At 43.9% G+C, this 11,458-nt stretch overlaps 1 protein-coding gene across 4 annotated transcripts in view; it reads left to right on the forward strand.

Moving 5' to 3' along the window:
* Positions 1-11,458, forward strand: part of TMEM14A (transmembrane protein 14A) — a 15,833-nt gene continuing 4,375 nt past the window's right edge. For 2 of the 4 annotated variants that reach the window (XM_062186264.1, XM_062186262.1), the window contains exons 1-4: positions 1-94; positions 4,884-4,977; positions 8,626-8,727; positions 10,695-10,782. In XM_062186264.1, the coding sequence (XP_062042248.1) occupies positions 4,908-4,977; positions 8,626-8,727; positions 10,695-10,782 (260 nt within the window). In that variant the 5' untranslated portion in view covers positions 1-94; positions 4,884-4,907. Of the gene's footprint in view, positions 95-2,564; positions 2,820-4,883; positions 4,978-8,625; positions 8,728-10,694; positions 10,783-11,458 lie in introns of those variants that run through there. The other 2 variants (XM_062186265.1, XM_062186266.1) reach the window with 2 other exon arrangements.

Consider the following 11,458-nt stretch of genomic DNA (forward strand, 5'->3'; position numbering starts at 1 on the left):
GTGAGGAAGGCGTTGCAGGCAGGCAGCGGCCCCAGCTCCAAGGCAAGCCGCTGAGGAGGACCGCCCTGGCTCAGAGACCGCTTCCGGGGTCCAGGTAAGACGCTTGCCTCCTGCTGGCTCCCACCTTCTTTCTTCAGTTATGGGGAGGGCCCAGGGCCACAGGTGCACTGTGCATCCTCAGTCGCTGCCTTCCTGCCTGGGGTCTTCCTGCTGAGGCACAGAAGTAAAAGAGCCTTTACTGAGAGCCCCTACTCCCGAAATCCCCACTTCACACAAAGGGGCGGGGAGGGGACTTTTGCGGGGGCTGGGCACCGCTCCTCCTGGGAATTCCCAACTTTCTGCTTTCTCGCGGCCCTAAGTCTCCCAGCCATCCTGGCTCCTGCCTTCCCGGAGTGGTTGTGGTGGTGTGGGGAGTGAGCTCAGGCACCATAGCAAAATGCCTGATGCTTTTGATGTCCATAGCGCCACGCAGACTTCACTGGAAAATGTCTTTCATGCCAGGAGCTCAAGGGGCGGGAGGGGGGGGATTGTCAGACTCACCACGTGAAGGTGCTTTTTATATACTCTAATAGTTCAAAGCAAATCTCTTGATGTGTTCCCCTTATCTTGGAGGACTTGTTCCCTGGATTTGTATTTAGTGCATTTTGCTGCATTGCACCCAAGATGCTTTGTGGCCTTGTACACGTCTTTGAGCAGGGGTTGGCCTCCGGGCCTGTGGTGGGCTGCCAGCCCCGACCCCTGTCCCTCTGGTGTTTACCCAGACCCTGGCTTTAATGTGTGCTTCCTTTTCCCTGCCATGTGCAGGGCAATGTGCTTGGTGCAGTGAGGAGGAGAAAGGTGAACTGAACCTGGGCTTGGCCCCAGGGAGCTTGAGTTGGCTGAGAGCAGAGCGAATCCCAACCTAAGTGACTGTATAGCAAGAGGAAGGGGTGTGTCCCCCCAAGGGAGGATGGGGGAGGAATGGTGGAATCCGTCTTTGACACCAGCTGCTTGGCCTCAGGAGAAATCAGGTGCTTAAACTTGATAATGATCTCTCATGAACTTCAGACCTGTGTGTGGGAGTGTTCCTGTGTGGGAGGGATCTCTGGGGGAGTATACTCCAGGTGGGGCCCATCATTCCTGACCACCTCTCTGCTCCCCCCTCCACACACCTTGCTGCTGCTCCAGTAGATAATCTGCCTTCCTGGAGTAGCATCAAGGCTCCCTGACCCCAACCTCTTCTAGGGGTTACTCACATGTGACTCATCCGCTCCTCCCTCTCCACACCAGGGCTTTCTAAACCTCTTCCAAATCCCTGCAAGTCCCTCCACCCTCATTGCCATTTCTTTCCGCCAGGCTACCAGCATCAGTAAGCTTTTGCCTGGTTTACGGCAGCAGCCGCCCTATTTTTCTCCCTGCCTCACTGTACTTCATCTTCTGCTACTGCAGCCAGGAAGCAGTTGCTGAAATTCAGTTAGGATTGTGAGTCTCCCTTCTTTGATCCCGCATTGCTTTTATGAGAGAAGCAGACTCTCTTTACGGGGCGTGCATGGGTGTTCAGGTCCTATCCTACTCAGCAGTCCCCCCTCTCTTTACAACCTCCTTGCACTTTGTATTTTGAGAGCGTGCCCGTGCTTTCACATGCTCGGAGGCCTTTGCAGGTGTTCTCCCTTTAGCCTGGATCTTCCTTCCTTGCCACTTGGCTTCCTTTGCGCTCCCCAAGATCCCAGCTGGATGGAATCTGGCTCCCAAGCTGCTGCTTCCTGTTTTTGTTTTTCTAAGTGTTTCTTTATTTGAAAGGCAGAGCTGAGCGAGTGAGCGAGAGGGAAATCTGTCTGCTGCTGGTTCACTCCCCAAATGGCTGTAAGAGCCAGGGCTGGGCCAGGCCAAAGCCAGGAACCAGGAACTCCATCTGGGTCTCTCACATGGGTGGCAGGGGCCCAATTATTTGGGCCATCATCCTCTGCCTTCCCAGGTGCATTAGCAGGGAGCTGGATTGGAAATGGGTCAGCCAGACTCAAACCAGTGCTCATACAGGCTGCCGACGTTATTGGCTGTGGCTTAACCTGCTGTGTCACAAAGCTGGCCCCAAGGTGCCCCTCTTCTTAGGGCTCTTTCACATATTTGTCTTCTCTACCAGGCTGTACCATACAGTCCTGGAAGAACAAGGCCATGCTACTGCCTAGCACAAAGACAGTGCTCAATAAATGGTTGTTAAATGGAAATGACTATAAATTATAGGTTGTAATATTATGGTATGATTCATTGAGTACCTGAATCATAAATTTACCCTACTATTTTCTCCATATTCTGAAAATACTAATGTCTTTACACCTGTCAAGCTTAAAAGTAGGTATAAGGGTGAAAGAGGAGACTAATCATTATTATTAAAGCAGCTGATATTTGTAGAGTGTTTCGTATGTGTCAGGGACGGTTCTAAGTGCTTTACAGTATTAGCTCAATCACTTCTTACTTTTTATTATTTATTTTTAATTTTTTGACAGCCAGAGTGGACAGTGAGAGAGACAGAGAGAAAGGTTCTCCCTCCAATGGCTGCTGCGGCCGGCGCGCTGGGGCTGGCGCACACGCGCTGATCCGAAGCCAGGAGCCAGGTGCCTCTCCCGGTCTCCCATGCGGGTGTAGGGCCCAAGGACTTGGGCCATCCTCCACTGCACTCCCTGGCCACAGCAGAGAGCTGGCCTGGAAGAGGGGCAACCGGGACAGGATTGGTGCCCCGACCGGGACTAGAACCTGGTGTGCCGGCACCACAAGGCGGAGGATTAGCCAATTGAGCCGCGGCGCTGGCCAGCTCAATCACTTCTTACAACGCTGTGAGTTGGGTATGTTTATTACGCCTCATTGAGAGGCAGAGAAACTGACAGGTTAAGGAATGGCCTAACTAGGAAGCAGTGGCATCAGGTTTGAAGCTGGACATACACTGTGGAATATGATTAGCTCTTTGGGAAGGAGAGTAAGGAGGACTGAACACGAGAGGCATGTAGGGCTGAAGAAGGTAAGTCAGCAGATGCAAGGCTGTGAGCTCTGAGAACTGAAGAACGTGAGTTGCGTTTGCATCTTTACTTTTTTCATCTAGTTAACTCCAGTGTCAGAAGTGACAGTGTGCAGTGGTTAGAAGTGAGACTCCCCTGAACCTGTGTCACCTGAGGCATTGCATGCCTTTGCCATGCCTCTGTTTCCTCAACTGGAAAGTAGAGGTAATGATAGTACATTCCTGGTAGGGTTGTGGTCATGATTGAATGAATGATATATGTGATGCCTTGGAAGGGTGTCCAGTACAACAGTGTCATTCTCTTCATTATTGTTATTATTTATCTGTCATTCAGTCCACAAGTGGTTTTAAATGCAGGTCCTTCCTACATGTCGCATCCCCCAGTACTGTTCTTGGGCACCGGTGAGCTCTCCTTTTGTAATTCTTCCGATAGAAGTGAACGGTTTTTCAGTGTTGCCTCCTTTTAGTGCCACATATTCCCTCCCTCCAGACCCTTCCTCACAGTAGTTGTAGTTGATTTTTTGAGATAAGCTCCAAACTGTTTTTTCTGTCCTTTGGTGTCAATTTGTTACTATTTTACTACTAAAAGACCTGTTAACATTAATGATGAGTAGTGAGAAGATTGTAAAACAATACAAGAACTCTAACATACTCTTCTTCATGTTTATAAAGATATTTCTCATAGAGGAAATGCAGATGCAAAAAATATGTAAAAGCACCATCAGGAGTCTTGGGACTTAAAAAGCTGCAAGGAACTTTAGAACTCATCTCGTCTATTGCTATTTCTTTTGGGAAGAGTGGACAGAGGGAGGGGTGTGGGCACAGGACAAACAGCCTCTGCCACCACAGAGTAGCTGTCTCACAGTGAAGCTAGTGACAAACCAAATGTTTACAAGCAGATATTTGGTTCCATCACCAAATGTCTCTGTTACCTCTTTGCTGTTGTGCAGTGTGGAGAGGATGGGAAGAAACTATCTGCACAAATGTAAAAGAATTAGAAGTTGGGAGCTGTGGTAGGCAGGGAAATTAGAGGAAGAAGAAGCTCCAGATCGGTTGGTTGGTGCAGGCTTGGGATTAGGAGATTGGGAGGTAATAAAATGAAGCAAAAGCCAGGGGATGAAGCTCCAAGGGAGATGGTGAGGGCGGGGTGTTGGGGGTAGAAGAGAAGGAGGACATTCTAGGTGTGGAGGAGAGAAGTGAAGAGCAAAGTGTTGTGGTCCAGGGAGGAGACTCAGCTGAGCAGAACAAAGTATTCTTTTGGAAAACAGAAAGAATTAAACAGCTGGAGCTATGGCAGTCCACGCAGACAGGCAAAGGAGAATCATCCCGAGGTGTCCCTAATTGTTTCTGAGAGCGAAGGAATTGGGGGGACTGTGGCTGAGTGTAGGGAGAGGTGAAGAGCAAGCCCTCCTTTCTTTAGTAGACTAGAGAAATTAATGTTTGTAATTTTTAAAAATATTTATTTATATATTTGAAAGAGTTACACAGGAGAGGCAGAGAGAGAGAGAGAGAGAGAGAGGTCTTCCATCCAATGGTTCACTCCCTAATTGGTCGCAACAGCCAGAGCTGCGCCAGCCCGAAGCCAGGAGCCAGGAGCTTCTTTCAGGTCTCCCACATGGGTGCAGGGGCCCAAGGACATGGGCCATCTTCTACTGCTTTCCCAGGCCATAGCAGAGAGCTGGATCGGAAGTGGAGCAGCCAGGTCTTGAATCAGCACCCATATGGGATGCTAGCGCTTCAGGCCGAGGCATTAACCCACTGTGCCACAGCACCAGCCCCAATGTTTGTAATTTTGTGGGATATATTTCACTTTTGCATGCAACAGTCTTCTGATTTTTTTAAAAAATTATATATATATATATATTTTTTTTTTGTCCCTTCCCCCTTACTTTAGAATTGCAGTCTTGCAGTCTCACCAATGGACCTGATTGGTTTTGGTTATGCAGCTCTTGTGACCTTTGGAAGCATTTTGGGATATAAACGGAGAGGTAAGCCTAAAGCAAATTTTTCATCAGAGGGGTTTGGTGGGGAGTTGGTGGTTGTGCTGGGATCATCCGATGGTCTGTAAGACAAGAAGTTAAAGATGCTCTTGAGCACCAGCGTATCATGGGAGCAATTCCTGGAGGGGAGGAGGTTATGTAGGGCCAGGCATGGCAGAGGCCTCTGGATCTCTCTCCATCACAGGACTCTATAATTTCATCTGTTGTTATCAATTGCATAATTAACCGATTTAATTTCACATAAGGCCTCTCGCTTACTATTAAATAAGGATTCTTTTTGATTCCTCGTCATATGAAAAAACAGAATAATGTTAATATTGTGTGTTGCATAGGAAAAATTTGTTAAATACTTAAGATGGTACATCCCAAGTTGTCTCTTGATCACTGTTCAAAAGGGGAAAACCCAGTTGGTCAGTTAAAGAATTTTTATGGACAAAAATGAAATATCAAGGTTTATATTTTACTTTTTTTTTTTTTTTAAGGTGGAAGCATTTATGGTGATGGTGTATCATGTTTCCATTCCATATATTTTAATGAAATTTATGAAAACACAGTTGTTTTGCAAAGTGTTTTTGGTATATCTGACGCACTTGAGTTGGACTGAAAATGTCCGGTCTTCATTACTCCTAGTTAGTTCCTTCCCTTGAGATGGCTAAGAAGTCAAAAGCATAGTTCTCTGGTGGCTGAGGGCTAAAATAGATGACTTCTAATTCGTCACAGCCTGTAACTCTCCTTAGATATTTATTGTTCTATCTCAATGGGTATGTATGAGGGGTGTTCAAAAAGTTCATGGAAATGCACATTATGAAACAAGCATGGATTTTAAATTTTTTGGCATCAAAATAAACTTGTCTTTTAATTCTGTTTTCTATGAATTTTTTGAGGTAGCCTCGTACCTCAAGGAAAAAAATAAGCACCAAAGTAAGACTTGTAAGTAATCATTCAAAAGTTGAAGTTTCATTGCTACTTTATTTTTTAAAGATTTCTTTATCTATTTGAAAGACAGAGTAATATATAGAAAGAGGAGAGACAGAGAAAGAGAGGGAGAGTGAGAGAGGTATCTTCCATTCAATGGGTCACTCCCCAAATGGCCGCAGCAACTGGGGCTGTGCCAAGCTGAAACCAGGAACTTGGAACTCCATCTAGGTCTCCCACGTGGGTGAATGGACCCAAGCACTTGGGCCATCTTCTGCTGTTTTTCCAGGCACATTAGCAGGGCGCTAGGTCAGAAGTGGAGCAGCCGAGACTCAAACTGGTGCTCATTGGATCCCAGTGTCACGGGCAGGAGCTTAATCTGCTGGGCCACAATGCTGTTCCCCCCCATCGACTACTTTATAAAGGACTTAGTTTAAATCCTCGTAGAATTGTTATTGAAAACAAATTTTTTCATTGTTAAAGCTGTGTCAAAATAACTTTTGTTGCTGAACAGAAAAGAAAATCCGGACATTTTTCCTGCTCTTTTGAGAGGTGGGAAGAAAGGATGGGGTGAGGGGAGTGTGTGAGCGTGTGCATAAATGCATGAATGTGTGTGTGTTCGGGTTGGGGTGGGAGTTACGATTATTTTAACCCAAATCTCTTCAGGTTTTACCAGCTGGTGGGAACAAATAAAATCACATTAGCTGTAAGATCTCTGATTTCAGGGGCATCTTGTTCAGCTGCACAGTATGGCTCCCTATTGGCCTGCAAGAACCCTTGCTCAGTGATTCTGGCAACCCTTGGGGTTAATATGTCTGCACCAGGCAGCCTACTCTGGGAGTGTAACGTGGGTGAAGAGCATCAGCCACAGAAGCAAGCGTTCCTAAATTCTAATCTTGCCCCTGCTAAGTTTTAATTTTTGGGCCTCAGTTCCTCAGCTTTTAGAGTTAAATAAGAAAATGCATGTAACACATTGCGCATAGTGCTAGCCAGAGTCAAGCGGTTCCTCCCACTGCTGCCATGGCAGTGGGGAGGTCTGTGGGCCGGTGGAGCACTGTTCCCTTTGCTGGTTTTTTACTTTGTGTTAGATTCTAATTGCCTACAACGGAGATGTCTTACAACATTTGTGTAAAGTGAGTCACTACTCTGTTGTCACTCAGAGCTGCTGTAGGTGTGAGTCCCGTGCAGCTGGGGCAGGAGACCCTGCCAAGGGCCAGTTATGGGGAGTAGTGTTGGGTGGGGGAAAGCTGTGATGCCAACTTGGTGTTTGGTGAGAGGACACAGATATTTCTGAATCCTCAAGATTTTTTAGTTAGGGGAATGGCTTTTCTAGATGTATTTATTTTATTTGAAAGGCAGAGAGGGAGAAGGGAGGCGAAAGAAGGGAGAGAGGGAGAGAGATCATTTACTGGTTTACTCCTTAACAGCCGGGGGTATGCCAGGCTGAAGCCAGGGGCCAGGAACTCCATCTGGATCTTCCGCCTGGGTGGCAGGAGCTCAAGTACTCGGATCATCATCTGCTGCTTCCTTGGTGTTTAGTAAGGAGCTTCATAGGAAACAGGGTAGCCAGAGTAGAACCAGTGCTGTGATACGGGGTGTGGGTGTCGCAAGCAGTGGCTCAACCCATTGTACCATAAGGCCTGCCTCTGGCTGTACATGTATAAAACATCATCTTGTTGGATTTGAATAGATTTGGGAGGAAACAATGAAGAATTTAATATTGTCTCCTCCTATAACATTCTAAACCTTTTTATGTATTTTACATGGGTGATATTAACTCTGTTTTGCAACTGAGAAAACTCAGAAAGGCTAAGTAATTTAGCCAAAGTCTTCAGCCAGTGATTCAAAGAATTAGGACTAGAACTTAGTGTGTTTAACTTCTCTTTCAGGATGCTACTGCTGCTATGGTGTGTGTGTGTGTTTATGATCGCATGTGCCATAATGATTAACCCTGGCTGTATGTCAGAATTTCCTATTGATAGTTAAAAGTACGGGTACCTCGACATTACCCCCTGGGATTCTAATGCAGTGTGTTCTAACTAAGTCCCATGAAGCAAGGATTATGTTTTCCCTGCTCATGCTGTCACCAGCATATGGCCCTCTGTCCAGTGCACAGGTGCTTGGTGTTTGTCACAGTGCTGTGAGGCGGATGGATGGGTGGGGGGATGGCTGGCTGGATCAGTGTCCTGGTTCTTGTCTCGATGCAGTGCTCATCAGCACTTGAGTCCTGAAGATTTGTTAATTATTCAGGACAGAACCATTGCTTGGTTTTCACAGTACTTCTCTGTTTACTTCTGTGAGTTACAATTACCTTTATATCTTACTTTCCATGATCACAACCTCGCAGTAAAAAGATCAAGCCAAGGAGAATGAGAAAAACAACAGTAGCAGCAAAAAAAAAAAAAAAAAAAAAAAAAAAAAAAAAAAAAAAAAGGAAAATAAAAGAGGAACATAGAAAAGCCAACTGATTGCCCAAGGTCATGCTATCTGTGTCAAATCCACCACCAGAGGCAGTTTTTTTTTTTTTTTTTTTGTGCCCCCCAAGTGATGTGCATTGCTGTGCATTCAGGGCTGCTCTACCTGAGCAGGTCTGCTACCTAATTTAGCTCTGACCAACTGGGAATACACTTGACTATTATACTTTGTACTTGAAGCTTTGGAATAGGTTCTTTTCATTGGGGGAGTACCTTTGTGAGCCGTATTTATATTTATTCCACCCAGGTGGTGTTCCGTCTTTGATTGCTGGCCTTTTCATTGGATTTTTGGCTGGCTATGGTGCTTACCGTGTCTCCAATGACAAACGGGATGTAAAACTGTCACTATGTAAGTAAGATATTTTTCTCAGTTGCACAAGATTGAATCCTGGGATGGCTTTTTTGAACACCCTATACTAGGTTTTCTAGAAAAACATGCTGTCAATGACAAAGTGGCCTTGTGAGTGTGTTGAGATTGAACATAACTCTTGCACCTTTCTAGACAGACTTGATCAAAAATATTTGTACTGATGGCAGGTCTTCCAATTCTGTTAAACTTATTACTGGAAAATTTAAGTTACGCTAAATTAGAAAGAGCAAGGAGTTCTAGATTTTCAGCTAATTTTCTTGAATGCCTATTTAGCAGTTTTTATGTTGCTGTAAAAATACCTAAGAAGAGATAGCCTTGTACTACTTTATTTAGTTCACAAATGGCTTTGGATTTTTTTCTGCCTTAAGATCTAATCTAGAAAAGCAAGGCTGATTTTTAATTTCTCCCTTTGTTGGCCTTAGTAGGAGAACAGCCACAGAAAAAGTGGAAATTTATGTGATTAAAGCCTCTTGGACATTTGGCTACTGTTATGTGACTTGAAAGAGAAATACATACCATTATGTTCTTAAAACTGTATGTATGAAATACATGAAATCTGTTCCCATTAGACAAATAACAACAAAAAGAAATCCAGTGAAGGTTTGGGAAAACACATCAAGAAAGCTGTCATTATTTGATTTACTTATGATTTGAAGTTCCATGGTAGCATATGGAGGAAAATACAAAGACAAAATTGTACCAGTTTTGCATTTGAGGGAGAGAAAGAGATGTGGTATTTCTTTTTCTTTTCTTTCTTATTTTAAATAGGGGCTAAGGCTATTTTTTAAAAATAATAATTGGATTATGTTAGAAGATGCAGCTATATCAGCAGATCGAAGTTCTTCTTCATATGCATTTAAGTAATCCACATATGTTTATTGCCAGCCATTTTATTTTTCCTATAAATAATTTTTCTTTAAAATCTGTTTTTAAGTTGTAACATCCGTGCTCTAATGTCTTACATAGAACCACCTCTGCCTTCCTACTGGAACATCCTGTAAAATGCTGACATGATGCTCTGAATATAATATGATTGCTTAGGCTGTTATTTATCTTCCAGGCTTCACATTCCCCAGAAGGGAATGCTATAAAGAAAAAAACCAGCCTTCTTCCTGGTATTGACATATTAATTAGTTCTTACTTTTAAATACTGGTTATTTTCCTTACATTCAGTTAAAAGTAAACATTTATTGTCTCCCATGGGTCCAAGTACACGCCCTAATGTTTCTTTTTTTAAAATAATTTTTTTGTCATTTTAACTTTAGTTTTTAAAATATTCAATGTGATTTACAGATACAGTTCTCTCTTTTTTTAAGATCTTATTTATTTATTTATATGAAAGAGTTATAGAGAGACAGACAGACAGATCTTCCATCTGCTGGTTCACTCCCCAGATGGCCACAGTGGCCGGAGCTGGGCCAATCCAAAGCCAGGAGCCAGGGCTTCTTTCAGGTCTCCTAAGTGGGTGCAGGGGCCATCTTCCACTGCTTTCCCAGGCATATTAGCAGGGAGCTGGATCGGAAGTGGAGCGGCTGAGACTCAAACCAGCGCCCATTCGGGATGTTGCCACTGCAGGTGGTGGCTTTACCTGCTATGCCACAGCGCTGGCCCCCACTGATATTTTTTAGGGGAACTGAATAAGATGTAGTAATAACCTTCAGGTAGTGTTCTATGAGCAGAAATTTAGCTTAGCAAAGAATTTTCTCTTGAAAATATTTCAGGAATATATTTTAATATGTTTGTTTACTCAAACTTTCTGATGAGCTAGTTCATAAAGCATTTCAGAGAACATTCTGTTTTTTTTTTTTCTAGGAAAGAGCAACTCAATATATAGCCATAATATTATAATGTTATATTAAACACTTTGTAATGATATTTATATTTTCCACATGCAAGTGTTTGATAAGGTTTTTGAACTCTGTTCCATGGATTGGTTTGGTTTCCAGTTACAGCTTTTTTCCTGGCCACCATAATGGGTGTGAGATTTAAGAGATCCAAGAAAATAATGCCTGCTGGGCTGGTTGCATGTTTGAGGTAAGAAAAACTATTTTGATCTATATTTTCCTTTGCCATCATTTCAAAGTGATGAATTTTTGGCAGAAGTCAATTTTCATTTGAAAGTCAAATGCAACTTTTTTTTTTTTTTTTTTAAGATTTATTTATTTATTTGAAAGGCAGAGTTACAGAGAGAGGTAGAGACAGAGAGAGAGAGAGAGAGAGGTCTTCCATCCCACGGTTCATTCTCCAGCTGGCCACAACAGCTGAAGCTGCACTGATCAGAAACCAGGAGCTTCCTCTGGGTCTTCGCACATGGGTGCAGGGGCCCAAGGACTTGAGCCATCTTCCACTGCTTTCCCAGGCCATAGCAGAGAGCTGGATCAGAAGTGGGGCAGTCAGGACTCGAACCAGCGGCCATATGGGATGCCAACACTGAAGGCGGCGGCTTTACCTGCTATGCTACAGTGCTGGCCCTGCAACTTTATTTCTAATGGAAAACATGAAAAGCTGAAAAGTTAGGAACAACCTAAAAGTTTACCAGTAAGGAAATGTTTCAAATAAATGTGTTGTTCAGTTTATGAGAACATTAGTTCATGCTTTCAAAAACTAGTTAGTGGCATTGGAAAATCTGACTGACATAGCAAGGTATAAAAACGGGATCAAAGACAATCAAATATAATGTGATCCCAGTTTTTAAAAAAATATTTCTTTA

Source organism: Lepus europaeus, chromosome 3 (assembly GCF_033115175.1).
Source record: "Lepus europaeus isolate LE1 chromosome 3, mLepTim1.pri, whole genome shotgun sequence".
Lineage (NCBI taxonomy): Eukaryota > Metazoa > Chordata > Mammalia > Lagomorpha > Leporidae > Lepus > Lepus europaeus.